This window comes from Podarcis cretensis (genome assembly GCF_951804945.1).
Source record: "Podarcis cretensis genome assembly, chromosome: 5".
Taxonomy (NCBI): Eukaryota; Metazoa; Chordata; class Lepidosauria; order Squamata; family Lacertidae; genus Podarcis; species Podarcis cretensis.
This window is the reverse complement of record NC_137174.1, coordinates 32,006,103-32,028,646: the sequence shown is the minus strand read 5'-3', so window position 1 is coordinate 32,028,646 and position 22,544 is coordinate 32,006,103. Positions and strand designations below refer to the sequence as shown.

The following is a 22,544-nucleotide window of genomic DNA, read 5'->3' as shown; positions in this document are numbered from 1 at the left end:
GCTGGCTATTGAAATGAATATTGGTTAATTTTGGAAGGGGGAACCTCTGGGTTTGGGTGGGATATGGACTCTCAAGTTCAAATCTTCTTAACAGTGAAGCATACTGCGTGTCCTTGTAAGTTCCTTCCTTCTATCCTGAACAAACCCACAAACAAACTTAAGAACGATGGTTTCCTCAACCATTCCCTCTTTTTGAAATATCCCTTCATTTTTTAAAAAAATTAAGTTACAAATGGAAGAAAAAATTAATACTTGCATCCTAAAGTTTGATGCTTTGCATGTCAGAACTGCGCTTTTGCTTACCACAGAAACCATATTTTTTTCAATGGATTTTCTTCTTGGCATTTGTGTGTGTGTGAAATCGAACCTTTATCACTAGACCCTTTTGAAGCAATAGTGTGCGTTTAACCATGCAGATCCCCAAAGAGCATGGGAAAAATACATAGCTGATAGAATATTTGGGTCAGGAAGTGGGTTTTGGGGGGCGGGGAGACGGCTAAGAGCATACTACCAGACTACTAGAGACATAAGGAGTAGTAAGCATTGCTTGGAAGGAAGCAAAGCATTTCTTTGTGTCCATGGAAAGACTTTAAATCTGAATCCATACTGTTCTGTTCTTTCAAGTGCTGAGAAGCAGCTAATATTAAAGGTTTATGATGAAGTTTAATAAAAAAAGAGAACTTGAGGCTGCACATTTTCAATTTTTTTATTTTTTTGCTTGGATATAGCCAAAGGAGAATGTCCCAATCATAAGCAGGATGAAATCAAAATCAAATGAGTTAATTGTGACATGTTCTAGGCTGTATACCACTGTGATTAGCAGCTCACAAATGTTATGCCTAGGAAAAAAAGTGAATGGACTGTCCACACATTCCTTGTATTTTTGATGAGAACTTTTTGGATTTCTTTTTGGACCCCAGTTGATAAGCTTTTCTCTTTGCTGAGAATGAATAACATTAAATGAAGTAAGTGTGACTTCTGAAGGGAAATGGGAATATTTTTATGTGCTGGTTATTTTGGGAAGAAGGGACTTGCAGCATTAGTGATAAACCATATTCCAAATGCCAACCCATCATATGCCAGAAACCATCAGCCTTTTAAGACCACCAACCTGACTGGGATGTTCTCTAGAGATACCTCTTTGGCAGATTGCATTTCTGAGGTCTCGCCACGTGTAATTAGAGCAGCTTTGGAATGCTGTGAACTGTCGTATAAATTGCCTTAACTCTGCCTTAAAATTGATCTAATGGTTTTCTCCTTTTGGGTACTGGCACATTTTATCTCAAGACAATACAGAGTTTAGTATCACTCTCCTTAATCATTTAGTTTTATCTCATGGATTGTTTAGATCATTTAGCTCATCAGAAAAGCTGTGTATTTTTCAGTCATTGGGGCAGTGAACTGTAAGGAACAGGGCAGAGGAAGAGCAAGCAGATCTTTAGCAGATGTTTAGCGAAGCCAAATCTGAATTCTACACTGGCAGTTGATGATGATGATAAATAAATAATATTTTTTTATTATTTATACCCCACACATCTGGCTGGGTTTCCCCAGCCACTCTGGGCGGCTTACAGCATATATGAAACATAATAAAACATCAGAGATAAAAAAAACTTCCCGATACAGGGCTGCCTTCAGATGTCTTCTAAAAGTTGTGTAGTTCTTTATCTCCTTGACATCTGAAGGGAGGGTATCCCACAAGGAGGGCACTACTACTGAAAAAGGCCTTCTGCCAGTTCCATCCCATGTGTCTTTGGGTGACCCAGGTGGTTTACCTGGGATCACTTTATGCCTCAACTCTAGACTAAATATGCACATGCAGATGACCTTCACAGATTTTGTAATGGCCACCACTGATTTTTGTACTCAAAGCTGATGTTTTCCCCAATGGCATTCACACATGATTGGCTGCTGGTAATCAGCTGCAGATGATTCAAGGGATGTAAGTCCAAGAATGAACCACTTCAGAAGCTCACCAATTTGCACCAGAACCTACTTCGCACTCAATATGTGTAGGAAGCTCCGGCATGAACCATCTTTCTGCAGTTTATTTGAAATTCTGCAATGGAATGGCATTGGAATGGTTGCAGACCTCTTACATTTTTTTCCATTGGGCGGCTTCTGCTTGTTTAGTCGTGAGGTTAAAAGCACTGGGGGGTAGAGAGCCATGTACCCCGCCTTCAGCTCTGGGGAGAAAAGCCAGGATATATATATATATATTGCCAGGATATACATCTATATATGTGTGTGTAATAAATAAATGAATTTACCAAAAAAGGAAATTGGCAATAAAAGTGGAAAATGAAGAATAGCAGCCAGTGAATAATGTTGTGCTGGAGATAGATGAAACACAAGGAATTAGCCCAAATGCATGAAAAGTACCAGCCCACCGAAAAAAATAAAAATAAAAATTACCAGCTCCGCTTCTCTCACACAAAGGTTAATCAATTTGTGGTCAGGAAGGAAGAAAAAGAACTATTTTATAAAAATGTTCTGCTTGGTTGCCTGAACACAATTCTTACTCACCACAAACGAGTGGCTGTTTACAAGATTGCTGAAATATAATGATTTAAAAGCCAGGCAGAACTCAGGGCAGATAGACACTGTAGTGGAATAATGACCTGGCAGCCGTTTGAAACGGGGAAAGTCACAGTAAGATCAGGTTGCTACAAATAATGAGCTTCATGTCCTCTTCTTCTGATTCTTTATGATAATATTCTGGCAGCTATCCCGCGGGTCCATTAATTTTTCAAGACAAGAGATCACAGACGAACAGTTCTGTTTTGGATTCTTAAAAGTTGTTGCATTGCAGTGCTGCAGTTGGAATGTGTGTGTGTGTGTGTGTGTGTGTGTGTGTGTGGCACGTGTGTTTAATTAGAACGAAATATCTCTTGAGCGTCTGGGTTGTTGCCAGTTTGGGTAGCTGTCAGTGGAGCCTGCTTTCCAGCTGCACCGAGTCTGAGTCCAAAATTTGGTCAGTTTGTTAGCATTTGGAATACTGCACCTTCCATCGGCTGTGTTCCCGCCCGCTCGCCTCTCCAATTAATATTTGCAATCTAAACAAAGCGATGTTTAAAACTGAAAATAGTGGCGTGTTGTGAAATTCTGCCAAATCAAAACGAGGAAATAACGGCAGCGTTTGCCGCTGTTTGCTGTCATTTATTTCCTGGGATGCTTTGGATGCAGTTAAAAGCAAGTTAAAGGTAAAGGTAAAGGTACCCCTGCCCGTACGGGCCAGTCTTGACAGACTCTGGGGTTGTGCGCCCATCTCACTTAAGAGGCCAGGGGCCAGCGCTGTCCGGAGACACTTCCGGGTCACGTGGCCAGCGTGACATCGCTGCTCTGGCGAGCCAGAGCCGCACACGGAAACGCCGTTTACCTTCCCGCTGGTAAGCGGTCCCTATTTATCTACTTGCACCCGGAGGTGCTTTTGAACTGCTAGGTTGGCAAGTTAAGTTGCGTCTAAACCCTGAATGAGCGAAGTGTTAAAAGAGGAGTAGCTGACTTTTCTAAACAATTGTAGCTGACAGTCCTATGCATCTCGACGCAGAAGGATACCCCACTGAGCCCAGTGGGGACTTAATCCTTGAGAAATATGTGTAGGATTGCAGCTATAGGGTGTTAGTTAATGGCCCTGTTTTCTCAAGCTCTCAGGTTCTTCCTTTCCAGTTTTGTGGTGTTTCTATTCTATGAAGCTTTAATTGGTGTTTTCTACTTATAGCAAAGTAGCTGCTTAAGAGGTCGTTTTGAACTGGAAGATGGCTGGTCTCCGTGTTTGGCCAGAAACTATGAATAAAACCCCTAACACACCTCAGGCTTCTGCCTCGGCCGGCCTACTGTTGTGTGGTCATGACTCAGTTGAGGTCAAGGCAGGGACAGACGATAGGAGGGGACTAATTCTTGGTCACCACAGCCTTTCAGGAATAGAAGCACTATATAAAATAATGGCACTGTTTATAGCTTGGTGTGTTTGTGTGTATGATTTTTTTTTTTTAAATGCACATGTGTACGTGAAAGTAGATGCATACAGTGCTGCTTTAAAAAACAACACTTATTTCGGAGGGGTCTTTGTGTTTAAAAGAGGAAAGCATTTGCCTTAATGCGAGCCTGGGCTGCCAAGTTTAAATGCCACCCTGTTTTAGCCACCTTCCAAACACTGCCGTTTCTCCTGGCATGAGAAGCCGGTTCATTCTAAGTTGACCGCAGCCAGAGTCTTCAAGGGAAGTTTCCCACAATACAGTCCCCCTCCCCCACATGGTTGCAGAAATTGCCATGGGTGTGTTGGGTATGTGTATGCATTGATTTGTAACATTTGCAAGTCTCTTCCCACACCAGCCCCATTGTCCCTTTAGTAGCCTTTGGATAATGTGCAGCCCTGGCCCGGAGGTTCTCCAGATCACCAGGCCGCTGCTGGCAAGGTTGTTTTCCATGCTTGGCGCACCTCTGTAAGAAGCAGTTTGTGAGCTGCTTCCATAGAGGGGCTCCTGTGACTGAAGCATCCCACAGTGATCTTAAATGTCAAAGAGGAACTAGGGTTGAAAACAGCTACCGTATTTTTCGCTCTATAACATGCACCCGACCATAGCACGCACATAGTTTTTAGAGGAGGAAAATCCATAGGCATGCCACCCATAGGCATTTCCTCCATAACACGCACAGACATTTCCCCTTGCTTTCTAGGAGGAAAAAAGTGAGTGTTATGGTGCAAAAAATACGGTACATAGCAGCAGGCCCAGCCTTTCATCGAAATGCCACAAAGTACCCTGCTTTGGGTGGTAGGTCCTAGGGTGGGTGAGTCTTAATCTCCTTCCATTTGTGGTCTTCAAAAGCATAGTCCACCCCCATCCCCCAAAGAAAACCAAAGCTCCCCAGTCTATGGTGTTGAAGTTGGGCTTCAGGTGCAAAAGTATTTTAAGGCCCCAGGGTCTTTCCCAGCCCTACCCTGGGACTCAGTCTACGACCTCCTGAATGCAAAGCATGAGCTCCACCAAAGAGCTTTGGCCCTTCGCAACCTTTCTACCGTACTCCTCCCATCCGACGGGCAGCTTCAGAGCTCAACCTCCTAGCACAGGAAGGAGGAGCCATGCCGCTGCAACACTCATTCCACCATGGTCATGTCAGAAGCAGTCCTGAGCTGTTGCACCTGCGGCATTTCCTTTGATAAAATGCAAGGTGGCCTGCCCTAGTTTTGGGACTTACAGGGCAGTTCTGCTGTCTAGTGTTGCCCTTAAGCAACTGTATTATTATTATTATTATTATTATTATTATTATTATTATTATATTATATTTTTAAAAATATTTTTATTGATTTTTACAAATAATTTCCAAAAATCATATAACATACTTACTTGACTTATACAATGTTTTTTTTTTAAAAAAAAAAAAATTATTGGATTTTCACATTTTATAAACACACACACACAAAAAAGAAAAAACGAAGACAAAACATGTATAATTTCATATCCTTGCTTTCTTAACCCCACTTCCTGACTTCCCCCCACCTCCCCTTCATACGTCCTAATTCAAATAATTAGCTCAGCAAGTTCTTATCTCTCATCCTTTACATATTATTGTTATTATTTTTTTTTAAAGTTAGTTCTTATTACTTAGCCAAATTTTACTTATCCAATTATCTTATAAATATTAAATCCTTTTCTAAGGTCGACCCAAACTCCCTTCCACAAATTTCCCCCTTTTTATATTAAATATAGGTCATAATAGCCAAACACAAAGGTTAAAATTCTGTTCTCCCCTCCCTCCCTACCCCGGTTTCTGTCCCTTCCCGAATAAATGTCCACAAAACAGTTTTTAGCCTGGATTCCTCACATCTGAGGCCTTCAAGTCTCTGTCAGTCTCTCTCTGCCGGTTTTGTTGGTAACCCTCTTTGTTGGTCGTCAGGTCTCGAAGGAGCTCTAGCACTGTCTCATCAGATTTTCTTCCATCCGAAATACTTGATAGCAGCTGCTGCAAAAGGTCCACTGATCTCCCATGCTCAAAGAGGAAGCCCCAATCATATTTCTTATTTCTTTTAAATTCCAGTGTTCCAAGTGTTCCAGGGGCTTCCTCCTTCCTCTTTCGCATCTTTCGCAGATTTGTAATCCAAAGATCTTCTTCTTTATGTTCTAGCAATATAGGCTTCTGGTTGGTACTCTCCACCTGTACTTTCTCCACTCCTTCTTCCCTCTCCTCCAGTTCCAAAGATGTCTCTTCTGATTCAGCTGCAGATTTTTTTCCAGTCAGATCCTTTGTGCATTCAGCAGAGTTGCTTGTTTTAGAGTTCAAGGTTATAAGTTGTTTGTTCATAGCCATGCTCTGCTCTTGCAGTATTCCCACGAGAAAAAACATTCTTTCTATTTCTGCCTGTAATTTTCCATCTGCAGCCATTGTAGTGTTTCAGAGTTCCCCCTAGGGGGATTCTGGTTACTTAATAGTCCTTTCCCAACAGTCCGTTACTTTGATTCAAATGTAACAAATTTAGTCCAGAGAGATGTTAAATAATAAGATTTTTAACTTTAACTGCCCGTTTGACAGCTCCTTTGACAGCTGTCAAACTCCTTGTTCCTTTTCCTCCAGCTCACACACAGGACGCTCCCGGGTCCGGGAAGGGGGGGGGGTTTAGACAAAAACTTCTAAGGTTCCACTCTTACTCTCCAGCACAAATCTTCTTCTGTCAAATTCATGGAAATATTATCTTTTAAATCACACCGAAAAGAAGATCTCTCCACCTTAGTTCTCCAATCCTTGCTTTAAATCTTTTGTAGGTAGGGGGGGTGCGGACTTCCCTTTAGCACATCCCCCGGTCGTACCAAATTCAAAGGTAAAAATTTTAAAGTCCAAATTCTGTTCTACTCACGGGTTATTTCAAGTCCGAATTTCAGGGGAAAAAGTCAGCGCTCTCCGGCCATGGCTCGCGGCTTCGCTCCACTGCAGTAGCGGTCTACTCACAGCACCAAGCCACTCTCCGTACCCTCTCCGTAGCCTTTAAAAAGGCTCTTCGTGGGTCGGGGGGGCGCTTAAGGTGCCCACCGAGTCACCAAGTCCGCAGGCTTCTGCGCCTGCGGTTTCTGAGGGTCCCCGCATCGCCGTCGCGGTAGGACCCGTCTCCAGTAGAGCCGATTCCCTCCGGAGCTCGGAGGGAATCCGCCATTAGCCGATCGCGCTAACCCGGAAGTCCCGATTTATACAATGTTTGGGACTTCCATCAACTGCATCTGAAGATTTTTCAGTCTTTATCACTTAATCTGCATTTCATTATTTTCAGTATTACATTTAATACTCCTTCACTAATAATTCTTATCATAGTTTTCTCTGCAATATTTCACATAATCCTCCTTACAAAACTTCTTGCAATCCTACTAGCGTAATCTGTTGATTACAATTGCTTTTCAAATAATTCATATATTTACTCCAGTCCTCTGAGAATCTCTGATCCCACAGGTTTCGAATCCTTCCTGTCATATTATCCAATTCTGCATAGTCCATTTTATTTTGTTTGCCATTCTTCTTTCGTCGGTAGTTCTTCTTGTTTCCGTTTCTGTGCCAACAATGCTCTTGCTGCCGTTGTTGCATATAAAAACAGTTTATTGTCCTGTCTATTAATGTCCTCACTTACAATGCCAAGTAAAAATGCTTCTGGTTTTTTTATAAATGTATATTTCAACATCTTTTTCATCTCATTATATATCATTTCCCAGAAGCTTTTCACTTTCTTACATTCCCATATTATTATTATTTTCAGGGGAAAACAGCTAAGGAGGAGAAGGAGATGAGGACATTGCAGCTGAGGAGCCTCCAGTACTTGGAACGCTATATCTATCTCATCTTGTTCAATGCATACCTGCATTTGGGGAAAAAGGACTCCTGGCAGAGGCCTTTCAGTGTTTGGATGCGTGAGGTAAGCGCTTTTCCAACACTATTCACTTCTGGCTGTGCCAAACAATGCCCTGAAAAAGCCCAGATATTAACTTGGAAGGAAGCACGCCAACATGTATGCTTTTGTCTGGTAAGCAGCTCGCCATTCAAACAATTGCAAAGTCATTGTTGTCATTATACTGCCGTTTGCCTGCGATGTGACATTGGTCATCTATACTGTTATAGACAAACCACTGAGTTGCTAACTCCAAATGCTAAGCACTAACACTGGCCATTTAACAGATGTTGAGATTTGTAAAGGTCACTGATTTGTCTTATTACGTTTTGAACTTGCTGGGTGTTTTCCCAGCCCCTGCTGCTTAATTGTCATCCTTATAAAAAAAATTGCAGCCATGCTTTTCAGTATGTAAAAAAAATGACCGCCGGAGAGAGCTAGATTCTAACAAAATCATAAGCTACATGAAAGTGCTGTGGAAGCTTAGGTATTGTTTCTGTTGCATATCCCACGCATTGTTGTTTAAGTCCAAAGTGTAATATCTTCGCTCGGCTAGATTGACTGCAGGCATCTCGACTGCTGTGGGACCGGGATGATAAGATGGTTATTAGGCTGTCGGGAGACCCATTACCTTAAATGTCTACATTGTATGTCTGTTCAGTAATGGTGCAGTGGATGGTGACCTATATGGGAACAGCATTTTAGGGTCTTTGGGTTTTTTTTCCCAAGCCCACATTTCTGCCCTCTCAGTTTCACCAGTTGCTCATAGCTGCTGCTGGCAGTTCACCCAGCTGTCGCAGAGAGCTTTCTCAGCCTTCCACCCCACCCATCATCACACCATGCCCTGGAAAAAAATAAAAGCACAGCAAACACAGCCTGCTGCCGTTGCATTCCTTCTGGATTGATTCCCATGGAAAACAGCTGTTTTTGTATTTTATTATTATTTTTGGTTCATTGTCCTCGGAGTATCTTTTTATTTAGTAAGCATATTTGGCAGATAGCAAGTCTCATCTGAGCGGCTTCAGTTGACCAGGAGCCGTCGAAATGCTCTGGCGGCAGGCTCACAGCTTCAGCAGGACCTAGCTCTTGGTCGGCCAGTAGCTCTGTGAGAGCACCACTTTGAGGGGAGAGTTGCTGAAGGAACCTACAGCCCCATCTTCCTCTCCCTGGAGTCCACATGCTTTGGGCCCCTCTTGGGAGCAGCCACAGTTCTGCTCTTGGCAGCCCCAGCTAAAAGGATGGAGGCAAGCTATTCATGGATGCATAAACAGGGTTCTTGACTTCAGTAGGTAGGGATGCACACCTGGCTCCTGTTTCCATAGATCAGGGTGTGTGCTATCCAGACCTATTCCAAAAGAAACCAAGAGGCAACTTCATCCATTACTTAGGTTATTATTTACATGTCATTAGTTACCTGGGACGCGGGTGGCGCTGTGGGTTAAACCACAGAGCCTAGGACTTGCCGATCAGAAGGTCGGCGGTTCGAATCCCCGCGATGGGGTGAGCTCCCGTTGCTCGGTCTCTGCTCCTGCCAACCTAGCAGTTTGAAAGCACGTCAAAGTGCAAGTAGATAAATAGGTACCACTCCAGCGGAAAGGTAAACAGTGTTTCCATGCACTGCTCTGGTTCGCCAGAAGCGGCTTAGTCATGCTGGCCACATGACCCGGAAGCTGTACGCCGGCTCCCTCGGCCAATAAGGCGAGATGAGCGCCGCAACCCCAGAGTAATCCGCGACTGGACCTAATGGTCCCTTTACCTTTACCTTTAGTTACCTGCTAACTTAGTCTTCGAGTCTTCAAGACCAGTGTTCTTCAACCTCAAAAGTTGTTGTCCTGCAGCTCCCATCTTCCCTGACCATTGACTAAGCTGGGTGGAGATGATAGGAGTTGTGGTCAGACAACATCACAACACAAATGTTAAAAATGTGTTAAGAATCAGATCAAAAAACTTCACCATAAAAAATATACCATACTTTTCTGTGTATAAGACGCCCCCTATTTTGGGGGACTCAAATTTAAGAAAATGGGGGGATGGCACAGAGTTGTTGAGCTTTTTTGGGGGGGTTGCCAAAAATTGCTCACCCGCATGTGTCGCAAAATCTGCCTCCCGTCTGCCGTCTGTACCATCACCGGCAGAAGCTGCCAATCTCCCGCCCAACTGCCGCAGCGCCAGACAATCAACACCTGCCATTGATGCAGCAACCAATAACACGCACAATAGCTACTGACAGCTGTGGCAGCAGCCAATCAAACGTCCACCCTATGCACTATCCGTGTATAAGATGCCCCCACTTTTTAGCATGATTTTTGAAGGGGGGAAAAACCATAGTCTTATACATGGAAAAGTACGGTAATACATGAAAAAGGGATACTGCAATCCTATAGTGGGGTAGCGGGGAGTGTTGTAATTCCAGGAAAGGAAGGTGCAGAAAGCAGGGGAAGATAGGTTAATCAGTGGATCAAACAGTTTAGCTTCACCAAGCACTGCATGGAAAATAGAAGCCAAATATATTGCCCCACATGATGACAGGTATGCCTTTCTGTCCCCAGTGTGTCATTTTGGAATGCCGTCAGTGCAGAGGAGTAAGTGGAAGGGAGGCGTTTTAAAAGCAGCTATATGTCCTGGTCAATATGGATGTTTCAATCCGTGTACTGACACGGAAAGCACCCAGTTTTTAAATCACCCGTGGAAATGCTTCATCTGAGCTTTCCCCAACCCTCCAGATATTTAGATGCTGTGCCTCTGCCATGTGTGACCCAAATGAAATAAAATAGCTAAGGGCCAGTTCACATACTAAGCCGCCTCATCTAAATTCCCCACTGTATCCAGCGAACTTTGCATGGCATGCAGTGGAGGAGCAGGGGGGGGGGGACATTCCTTTTTCTCCAGTTCGACTGATTCCACCAGTAAATACAAATAAGCAGGTATTAACAAACAGCTTAGTGAGGACTGCATGCAACCGCTTGTCTGTATCATCCTGCCGAGTGGTGAGGAGAACATTATCACATGCTCATACCTCATTAGAATCTGGGAAGCAGTAAAATTTTGGGTTTCCCCACTGATACTTAAGTGTTCACTGGAAAGGGGAACTGGTAGCCTCATGCTTTGGTGGGGGGCAGCTTTCCAAAACAAAGTGGACTGGGGATTTTCTAGGGAGGACAGAGTACAGAATAGTAGCCTAGTATTTGAGTGCTGGACAGAGGCAGGATTAGATCAGATAGTCCTGTGACTATCAGGACAGCTGGCAACCCGGAAGAATTTCCTCTCTGCAGGTTGAAGAATGCATTAAATATTTGAGGAGCTGAACAAAAAGGAGATCTGAATATCAGACACCATCCAGAATAGCTGCAAGATGGTTGCTCTTAAGTTGCATTGCGGCAGAGGGTGGAATTCTGCATTGCTGCTTGCCAAGTGGAATGATTGCCCTTCTTTCCCTCCTTTTGCTGTTCTGGGCTCCTCCTGACCCCACAGGGTCAATGGTGGGGGGCACACAAGGGAGGGGAGGGAAGCCTCAGTGCACAGGTGGAAGTCCTTGCACAGGATGAGGCATGTTAGGAGAAACCTTCCCAGAATCTCCATAGTGCTGCTGCCTTAGAGTGAGTCATTCAGACAGGAGACTGAGGGGCCTCATTGACCTTTTTGTTATGTTTAAAGCCACCCATTTTGTGCTTAAATAGAAAAATTTGGGGTTGAAAGAAGCCACGCAAATACATCTAGGCATTTTGCCCTCTCTGTTTCATGCTGCTACCCTGTCATGTTCTCCCCTCCAAATATTGGTCTTGTTTAGTGCTTCCTCCTTGACTGCACTCCCAGTTCCGTTCTCTGTTGCTCTCTCTCTCTCTCTCTCTCTCTCTCTCTCTCTCTCTCTCTGTGTGTGTGTGTTGTGTGTTTGTGCCTCCCACATGGTTGTCCTTTCCTGGTTTATCCAGAACTCCCACAAATACTATTATGTTTTTTCTCCTGCCAGTCTTTGAGAAGGCACCTCAGTTTCACACATCCAAGATCTAATTTTGTCCTGGAGAGAAAGAATTGTGGTTTGTCCGTAGATGAACTCCCTGCTATTTCTCTGTTTTGCTCTCCCACTCTTTCACGCAAGCAGCTTAGAGAAGATGGAATATCGTTGTGTTAACCTGTCAGGGCTAACCTGCTACACTTAGCAGCTAAAGAAGATAGGTGTGTTTTGAGTGATTCTTGTTCGTCTCTGTCTCTCTCTCTGCTCCTCCAGGCTGCTGGTTTTCTTGCAAGTGTATTCTGCAACATCTCATTGATGAAATTAGAGTGTATTAGTGGTGGATTTATACTGGACCGTCCACACCTCATTCCGCTTTCTTAGTTGTTCTGCGTTGCTTCCTTGGTCTTACTGGAGGGGCTGTCTTGTGCTATAGTGCAGCAAAGGTGGAACAAAAAATAAACCGAAGCATTCATGGTGTTATGGTGTCAGGAAGTTATGAGGACATACACTGACTGGAAATGAAACGGTTTGTCCGCACCAAAACTTGCAGACACACTGTAAAAAGTGGGATCACATATAACCTCTGCAGTATCCTCCTGAGCAGAAATCATCATGAATGCATAATAAGAAGGATGTCTGGAGGGACTCCAAATCATAGGCATCTTCAGAAGTCCCTCATAAAGGCTCATAAAATACACTTCAGAAATTAGGATGGTTTAATTTCCTGGACATCGTCTGGACCTCTGTAAAAAATCTGTCTGTAGGATTGGACCCCCTATTCCTGGCATGCAGCTATGATGCCCTCTAGAACAAACTTTCTCAACATTGGGTCCCCAGATGTTGTTGGACTACAGTTCCTATCATCCCTGACCGCTTGTCCTGCTAGCTAGGAATGATGGGAGTCGTAATCCAACAACATCTGGGGACCTGAGGTTGAGAAAGACTGCTCTAGAAGCTTTTAATCCTTATTTTAATTTGTGCTGCAAATGTGTCATGCTGTGAAAAAGCCTTGTCAGTTTCTCTTGCTTCGAATAGCAGAAGTCAAATTAATATTGTCCACTTGCAGCATGGGGGGAGGGGGGGGGGCAGGGATGGAAAGAATGGGGGAAGGGGAGTGAAATCTGCACTGCTTCTTTTCTAGCACAGAAGTGTGCATCTACCTCTACACTTCTCCAAAATAATACAGCTTCATTGTCACTTGTTGAGAGACTCTCAAAAAGGGGGAAAATAGACGCATTTGACTTTTTGGCATTTGCCATTTCAGTTAAGAGCCTGTGTACTATATCCCAGGACTAGATCTCAGTCTGCTTTCCTTTCCCATATTTTCTCCTTCTTACCCCCTTTGAATCTTCCTACCTCTTCATCATTCTACCTCTTCCTTGCCACTTCCTACCAAACTTTCAACCATGTCCTACTTTTTGTTTGTGGTGCATGGGAAGGGGGCGGGGCGGAAGACACAGAGGAAAAGGCAGTTCTGCCCTTGTTGTAAGAATGTATGTATGTATGTACCGGCATGTCATGGCTCCCTATTGTTTCCAGCTCTGCTCTTTCCACAAGTGAGGTTTCGTAGTGTCTGTGGCTTGGCGAATTAATCTCCATGCAGTTTGGTCAGATGGACATACACAGAAGGGAATGGAATTCATGTGCATTCTTCACAGATTACAGCTGATTCATCAGCTCTCACCACCAGCTATTTTGCTCTTCTCTCTTTGCTGAAGAGAGATAAAACTGGATAAAACTGGGGTGCTGGTGAGGATTGCAAGAGGAGACGTTAAACTCTCTCCCAGACTCCCCTACCTGCAGTAATGCCTGCATTTTTTTGGCAGCTCATGCCGAGAGACCAAAGTGTGAACACATCTTTCAAGTTTTCCTAGGCTGCATCCCTGTACACAGGGGGACTGGCTTTTGAATTAATACGTACAAGATTGCACTGTGAAGAGTACTGTTTTCTTGACAGGTTTTTTTTTTTTTTAATAATATTTATTAAAGATTTTCAAATATAACAGAAAAAGAAAAACATCCAAATTTAAAACCTTATTTTCATTGGCATCTTTCCAGGACTTCCCCTCCCCTCCCCCTCTTGTATTCCAATTCTTTCAAATAGATTCAACAAATTCTTACCCCAAATTTTAAAATTATTATCATTGGCCCAATTTTAAAAAAATATTTTCCCATCCCCTAAAATCGACCTGTTCCCTTCCACGAGTTCCCGTCTTTAATATGCAATACAGATGAAGATAAACAGAAAGATAAAAAAAAAGAATAAAATGTAATTTAACACCCTTTGGATTCCAAATTTCCCTCCCCCCTTTCCCGGTTGCGTTCCCAATGTCCATCAATGTCTACTGTCATCCTGGAGCTCCCACATCTAAACCACAGTCCTTCACCAGTCCGCTTTGCCGTCTTTTTATTAGTCTTTGCCATCTTTTGGTCATCTTTGGTTTCACATGTCCAATCTTGGAAGGAGTCTATCTTCCAACTTTGTCCAGTTCTTGTTATTCTTATTGTTCTTGTTGTTCTCTCTCCTCCTCTTTTTTTTTTTTCCCCCTGCTCTCCTGCACAAATGTTCTAATTCCAAAAAGCTTCTAATTCCTCTGCAGAGGCTTTGTTATTCAGGAACAAAACATTACGTCAAGTCCCTTCCATTCTTCAATAGATAAATCTATTGTCTCCTTTAGTGTGTAGACCTCTGTAGACAAAATAGTGTTCCATTTCTGCAGTTTCCCAGGCGATAAAAAGTCCTATTCAAATTCGATGCCAACAATACTTGTAGTGTCCCACAGCTCCTCTAGAGGGATTATAGTAACTCAGTTTCCTTCCCGATCACACCCAACAGTCAAAGTAACTTATTATTCCTTGTTTTAAACAATTTATATCCAATTTGTAACAAATGTGACCAGCAAAGTCCTCGTAACAAAGTTCTCTTTTTGTTCTTCCGCTTTGACAGCTCCTTTGACAGCTGTCAAAACCTCTATTTCTCCTCTCCCGGCGCTCTTTCAGATTGCTCCCGGGGTTTCCGGGGGGGGGGGGGTTGCATTTTAATTCACATTCCACTTTTCTCCTCCAGCCCAGTCTTATAATTTTCCATCGCGAAGTTAATAACGTTATCAAAAAAAGGTTACACTCGAGCTTAGTTGTCAAATCCTTTGCTTTAACTCCTCTACAAAAGGGGGGAGGCTGACTTCCTTTTTGCACCTCCCCCGCTCGCTCCGAATTTAAATAGAATTTTTCCCCTTTTTTAATCCAAGTTCCAATTACTCACGGGTTATTCTTTTAAAGACCAAATTTTCAATGGAAGAAGTTAGCGCTCTCCATTGAATGGCATGCGGCTTCGCTCGGCAGGGGAAGCGGAGGACTCACAGCACCACCACCCCCTGTCACCCGCTCCTCAGCCTTTAAAAAGGCTCCTTCGCGGGTCGGGGGGGCGCAAACGGTGCCCGCCGAGTCACCATGCCCATGGGTTTCAGCGCCCATGGTTTTTGAGGGTCCCCGCGTCGCCGGTGCGGTAGAACCCAGCCCCTGCCGAGCAGGCTCCCTCCGGAGCTCGGAGGGAGTCCGCCATTCGGCGATGGCGCCAACCCGGAAGTCTCTCTTGACAGGTTTTGTAATCTATTTTACTTCTTTTTGCATGGGACAGTTGTGCACAACAGAGCGTTTCTCTGGTACAGTAATAGAGAACAAGAAATATCCATTAACACTCCCCAGATTCCACATGTATCTGAAAAACTCATGCATGATTAAAGCATGGCATACAGACTTCCATCTCAAGAAGATGTAGTCTTGCTATTTGTCTTAGAAGTAGGTTTCCACCTAGGGGAATATTTCTCCTCCTTTGTGTCTGCCTTCTGCTTAGGTAATGGATCTTTGCAGGTACGTCGTTCTACTTCAAACAAGCCACGCTGCTTCCTTACCCACAAAACAAGTCCATTGCAAAGAAAGTTGACCCCCTTCTCATGCCCACTCTTCTCCAGAGACAGTGAATTATTTTGGTGTGAGGTGGCATGGTGGTTCTGTACATCTCCGAAGAAGCAGAATAGGAAGCCATGTCACTATATTCAAAGCTGGGCTGAGTTGCTCTTCCCAGAGGATGAGGTCATGTTGAGGAAGTGAGGGAGATCAACTGCAATCCATTGCAGTGTTTGCCACCAAGGCACAGAGTCCCCCTGTTTTCATTCATAAGGTATCAAAGCTGTCCCTTGAAAAGCATCCTCCTTCGCCCTATTATTCCCAGGCACAAAAGGGTTTTCGAGGCCTTTCATTTCATTGGACCTTTGGCCTTCCCTCTCTCATTTTTTTTATCAGCCCTCTGCCTGTGCTGTGGTTGCCCCAGCACTGCAACTTGAAAGGCTTTGTAGAGGCAGCCAGCAATGTTGATTGAGCCGGGGTGGTCCCCTCATCCATCTCTCGCCCTCTCTCCGTTTGGAAATGAGAGCTTTTTGTGTGCATGAGAATGGGAGAGGCCTGGAGAATTGTTGGCCGATAGAGCACCATCTCTGTCTTTTGCTCCAGTAGAAAGGAACCTTCCAAGGCATCCCTCTGCAACAAATTAACCCTCCAATTAGCCTCTTTGGTAAGAGACGCAAACGACAGCTCCACGTTTTACGTGACAGGCATGATTATGCAGGTATGCTGATGCAGCACCAGTGTTTTCTGAAACCAGTATGCAGAATGTGGGTGACATCTCCCATGTTTGCAGATACCCATAAACATGCACCTGGAAACCATGATCAGGCAGCAGTTCTCAAACGTTTTCCCCTCCACCCCAACCACTCTAAAATAGTTGGGGGGTCTTCCCTTGTTTGCCTTCCGTGCCAGCATTGTGATCAAACCATCAGCATGTTATGAAAATCATGGGTGTCCTAAGCCAGGCCACTAAGAAGAGCCCTATATGAGGGGAGGTTGTGGAGCAGAAGGGGTCTGTGGATCACAGCTGAGAACCTCCAAGCGATTTCAGAAGGTGTACATATGCTTGCCAGTTTAGGATTACACCTTTCATCAGATGAAGTGGTCTCTGCTCTACAAAGGCTTGTGTCGTAATCATTTGTTAAGCCTTTTCAGGTGCCAGGAGGCTTGTTAAAAGAATAATTCTGGAACTCTAAATCTGTCTGCGTATGGAGAAAGATACAAATTTCTTATTGGAAAAGCCGGTGTGTGTCCCTTCTCTTCGATTGCATGTTTTAAAACTCAAGCGAGGCAAAGTCAAAATGAAAAAGAGGATTCCAGTTACTGTTACCAAGTCTGCTGATTGGCAGTTCCTAGGCCAAATCTGGCCTGTACACCGGTTTCCAAGAAGTAAAAAAGGGTGTGTGGAAGGAGCGGCGGTGGCTGCAGCCTTGTGAAAAAGAAACTTAAGAAGCTGCTTTAGACTTTGCCAGATTATTAGTGCACCTAGTCCAATATTGTCTTCTCTTAATAGGTAGTGGGTTCTTCCCCATCGCCACCTGCCTGAGATCATTGTCACTGGAGATGCCAGGAATTGAACCAAATACATTTTGCATACAAAGCATGCATGCAAAGGGCAGGTGCAGAAGATGGAGTAGGTGGTCTGATTTTTTAAAAAAGTAGCTGAGGGTTGATTTGGTAAGCTGTGGTTGCAGAATGCAACCTTCCATTGAATTTTGCATGTTGTATTGCTTGGAATACAACATCATTTCACCCTCTGAAATGAGACCACAGCTTCTCTATCCTAGAAGAGTGTGGTTATAGGCCACACTCTGGTTCTTTTATAAGCCAGATTTTTGGGGGAGTTGGGGAGAGGAGCATAGCCAGTGTTCAGACCAATATGTCATTCACTGAATAGTCCCCAAAGAGCCACCTCCTACTTCAAAAGACAGGGTGTTTCGTGTTTTGAAACACACCTTAACATGGGCAAGTGCACTGCAAATGTAGCTCCAGTGGTAAAAAATAAAATAAAATAAATGGGTGGAATTGCACAACAAAAGTGCCATGATTCAAAATAACCGTTCGGTGACAAGAGAAGGTGAAAACTGTGCAGACAGAGGAAAGCAGTGTGGGTGTCGGAACGGGCTCATTTTGTCGGTGTCCTTGAGACGAGCCTCTCTCCCTCTCCTGTTTGTGTCAGCTCTAAGTGGGGAGTCGCTGACTGGTGTGTGATGGGAAAGCCTCGGCTCCTCTCCGTCTCAATTAGCTTTGCTAATTCATATTGGCATGTTTGATCTCTTTGGTGAGAGATGAAAGGGGCATCTGCCAAATGCAGTTACAATCAGAGCCCCGGCCATTCTTGGTTGAAGGGACTTGCTGGAAAACGACATTCACCCCGTATGCATGTCTGGGGCGGGGGGCGGGGAGGAAGCGCTGGAGGGGAAATGAACGGGGGGGGGGGGGGGAGAACGTTACCGGTGTCCCGTCGATGTACAGCATGAAGCGGAGAGGGAGAGAAGGAAGGAATATTATCTGCACGAGCTCACTTTGTGCTTGGTTAGAAAGCAGAATGGAGCTGGAATGTGCTCTGTTGCTAAACTGAGTTAAGTCAAAGATGGTGGCCCTTGTTTATTTCATTCCCCTAGGGAAGAAGGCTCAGCTTCACTCTTTACTCCTGCCTTGAGCAAGTTTCCTTGAATCAGGAAGGCTACATCACTCCATCTTGTAAAGCCAAATACCATCCAAGGGAGTTTGTTGCACCAGGAAACTGGTCGAATAATGTTTAGACTTCTAGGAATACTGAGAACAATGATAAGCACTGGGAGTTCTAAGCCCTGCTTGGCGCCTCCTGATCCATCAGTAACTCACCACATGGTCCACCTTGAAGCCTAGGAAAGGTGACTTTTTAAAAAAAGAAACAAACATGTTGACTTACAAAATGCAATTCCTGGTTTGTTTGTTTTTTAAGCCTTTGCTGATCATTTCAAACATCAGTCACTAGATGTTTGCAAGAGTTAACTTTGTAAAAGCTGCAGTTTCTTCTGTAAAATTAAGAGCACCCACATGAAGAAACCTACAGACTGCTAAATTAAGAACTTCTCAGCGATTAAATGAAAAGATAAGTTTAACTGATTTCTTTTTTTAGAAAAAGAATTTGCTTGTTCTAACTAATACAGAGGGTTTTATAAAAAAATTCCTATTAAAAATTAATAATGTATGCACATTACATAACAAAAAAATCCAGAAGAAAGGAATACGCATGGAGCAAATTTATGTAAGTGTTCCCTATAAAATACATACGTTGTCCTGCTTCTAAAGAAATTGATTTTAAAAGATGTTTCTATATGTGTTACATCACAATGTTTATCTAATAGTAGTCAGGCTGAAAAATAGTTTTTCTATAAATTTGTTATACAATGAAAGAATGACAAACCGTCTCCAAACATCTCTCCTCAGAGAGGTATGAGTCAAAGGAGAAGCCCAATCATGTTCTTTGTTAGCCACAAATTTTATAAAGCAAAGCCAGTTCTCATGAAATACACCTTTCTTTCTAGGAACACGGCCTCTTTTTTATTTGCTTGGCCAGTTTCTCCATTATCACTAGACACAGGGGTTAACATGAGGTTATGAGTCAATCTTAGTGGGCCAGACGGTTAAAAGTTTTTTCACCACACTACCTTAACAGGAAGGCCCTCCTGAAGGAAGGAAGAGCTTCTGGCTATGAGCAAACGGTCCCAAATAGATGGACCAAAAGTTATTTAAGCCACATTTGATTTGATAATGCTTAGAAATTTCCGCTAACCCCAGCAGCAAACATGTTGACGTCACCAATAGCAGCCTTTGCCAAGCTGCAACCCTCCAGATACTTTCAGCTACAGTTCCCATCGGGGCCAGCTGTGGCAAGGCAGCACTGCCTGGGGCTGATGGGAGTTGTAGTTCAAAACATCTGGACAGCACCTGGCTGGCAAATGGGAAAGGCAAACCCTAATGGAGCAAGATTCGTAGCCTTAGATGAACTATTCTAATAGGTAAGCATGGATAAGGGACGCGGGTAGTGCTGTGGTCTAAACCACAGAACCTAGGGTTTGCCGATCAGGTCAGCAGTTCGAATCCCTGCGACAGGATGAGCTCCCGTTGCTTGCTCCCTGCTCCTGCCAACCTAGCAGTTCGAAAGCACATCAAAGTGCAAGTAGATAAATAAGTACCACTACTGTGGGAAGGTAAACGGTGTTTCCGTGCGCTGCTCTGTTTCGCCAGAAGCGGCTTAGTCATGCTGGCCACATGACCCGGAAGCTGTACGCAGACTCCATTGGCCAGTAAAGCGAGATGAGCGCCGCAACCCCAGAATCGTCCGCAACTGAACCTAATGGTCAGGGGTCCCTTTACCTTTACCAAGCATGAATCCCAGTCGATTGGTTATCTGAAAGGTGCAGTATAATTTGCTAATTCTTAGGGAGGAAAATAATGGAATAGTCTCTCTCTCTCTCTCTCTCTCTCTCTCTCTCTCTCTGTGTGTGTGTGTGTGTGTGTGTGTGTGTGTGTGTTTAACTAAATCTATTTTCATACCACCGAGATAGATAGCATTTCCTTATAATACATTTTGTATTGCTTGGAGTCATTCTCTGACAACTGAAGGTTATGAATGGATGGGCAGTTGGGGTGGGGGTTATGAATGAAAGTTTCAGGGAAATAGTGTGGATTATGCCTTTCTGGAGTGCTTGGGTAGTAAGTTGTGGCTTAAGAACAAGCATGGAGAGGAACACAAACAAAGCAGATGTTTGCCTAATCCACTGCTGCATCAGAAGTAGATGAAACATACTCTGAATGAGTCTCTGGGCTCTCCTCTTGCATGTATCTGAAGTGGTTCAGGGAGACATCCCAGATGTTCCAGGAATAGCATTTCCTTAGGTTTTATAACCCATCACTCTGCCCCCCCTCTTCGCAGCCTCCTTAATACTGACTCCTGTGCATTTTTGTTGTGAAATAACTTCATAACGGCAAGAGCATACATTTCCCACAATCTGAATCTCATGTTAACACAGAGAAGGAAACAGATGCATTTGTGTTTTCTCTCTAAGTGTAAAGCCAATTTGAGGTTTTCTGGCCATTAGTTCCAGCACATTTTTTTTCTATAAAAATAACACCAATTAGGGTGGTTGTCCAAGCTTGATGTGAGAAGGGGACAAGGAACAACAGCAAGAAGAAGGTAGACATAAAAGTGGGGACGAGAAGCCACTATGGGATGGAGATATATATGCTTAAAGGTGATGTGGCAGAAGGGAGATAGAAATTCTTTAAATGAATAAATGATAGCATAAAGGTGCAGGGGGGAGTCTCAATAGCCAGAAGGGAAAGAATTTCAGAATATGAATTGCTCATTTTGTATGAAGCCCCATCCCCTAGGCTAGGGAGCCCCTCTTCCATAGGACAAAACCCAGGATGAAGTGCTGCAGAGTGCAGAAGTGACGCTTGCAGGAAGCACCTGCGAACCCTAGCCGTGTTGAACTGGAGCAGGGTCTAGGTGTGCACACAAACAGTACTTATCTGTCTGCAGACATGTCTGAAATGGAAGGAAAATATGGCAGTGTTCCTCAACATGCTGCTAGCGATGCATACAAGCAGTTCTTGCAAGAGATCTAACTGCCAGCTGCAAAGGACATTTTGGACCATTCCTCCTTCGCTGCCCTCTGCAAATGACTTTGCTGTTGCTTTCCAGAGAACCAGAGCTGCCTTGCTGTTCCTTGCCACCCTCACCCCCATATGCTGATCATTTATTTAGGATGTTGTCTCGTCCCGTCCCCTCACGCAGCAAAATGCAAGGCATGCCACCTCTGCAATGTGGACACTTGCTCACCTGTATACATGGAGGAATTTAAGAGTATATTTCCCTCCCTCCTTTTCTTTCCCCTCCCTGCTTCCAGGTGGCGGCCAAGGCTGGCGTCTATGAGATCCTGAACCAGCTGGGTTTTGCTGAATTCGAGAAGCTGGAGGACAAGCCGCTCTCCCAGCTTCGCTACCGCTGGCAGGAGCAGAGCCAAAGTTCACTGCCGTTCCGGGGAGAGTTTGTTTAGGACCTGGCCTTTTCCAAAGCACAGTGAGGATCGCAGCGCTTCTCCCCACGTGGCCGCATCACTCTCTTTGCTTTTCCAGGTGGATTTTTTAAAAGACTTTTTTTATATATAAATATAATGTGGAGAAATACGTCTTAAGGGAGGACTGTGAACTGAAGAAGACATTAAGCTGCCTCGAAGACGTTTTCATAGGGTTCGTTCAGACACAATAAAAATAAATTAAGATAACTGCAGACGAGTGTCAAGGCAAGTGGTGTGTCCTTCCCTCTCCCTCCCCCCGAAGTCCCTCCCAAATGGGAGCTGTCCTGCCTTATTTTTACCCCCACCCCCAAAGACTTTTATCCCCTACAGCAGTGTTTCCCAACCTTGTGCCTCCAGCTGTTTTTGAACTACAACTCCCATCATCCCTGACTAGCAAGACCAGTGGCAAGGGATGATGGGAATTGTAGTCCAAAAACAGCTGGAGGCACAAGGTTGGGAAACACTGCCTACAGGTCTGTTGTATACTTTATGTGTTAAATAATATGCATGCGCAGGGAAAACATACGTGCCATTGCTGCGTTTGGAAGTGGACAGTTTGGGATCATTTCATTCTTCCACATGAATCTCTTGATATTTTTTTATGATGAGGTTTTCAATTTGTATGGTACCCTTTTTTGATGGTGCAAGGAGCTACTGCTGTTAGAGGGTTTGGCTTGACGAAGAATGGGAGAGGTCCACAGGGGTGTCCATCTGCATATCTCTCCCATGGAACACAGGATGGAGAAAACAT

General features: G+C 44.1%; 1 protein-coding gene across 3 annotated transcripts in view; it reads left to right on the top strand.

Moving 5' to 3' along the window:
- Nucleotides 1–22,005, top strand: part of PALD1 (phosphatase domain containing paladin 1) — a 117,715-nt gene extending 95,710 nt beyond the window's left edge. For all 3 annotated transcript variants that reach the window (XM_079976263.1, XM_079976264.1, XM_079976262.1), the window contains exons 19-20: nucleotides 7,739–7,894; nucleotides 21,623–22,005. In XM_079976263.1, coding sequence (XP_079832389.1) covers nucleotides 7,739–7,894; nucleotides 21,623–21,772 — 306 coding nt within the window. In that variant the 3' untranslated portion in view covers nucleotides 21,773–22,005. The remainder of the gene's footprint in view (nucleotides 1–7,738; nucleotides 7,895–21,622) is intronic.
- The last annotated feature ends 539 nt before the right edge of the window (nucleotides 22,006–22,544 follow it).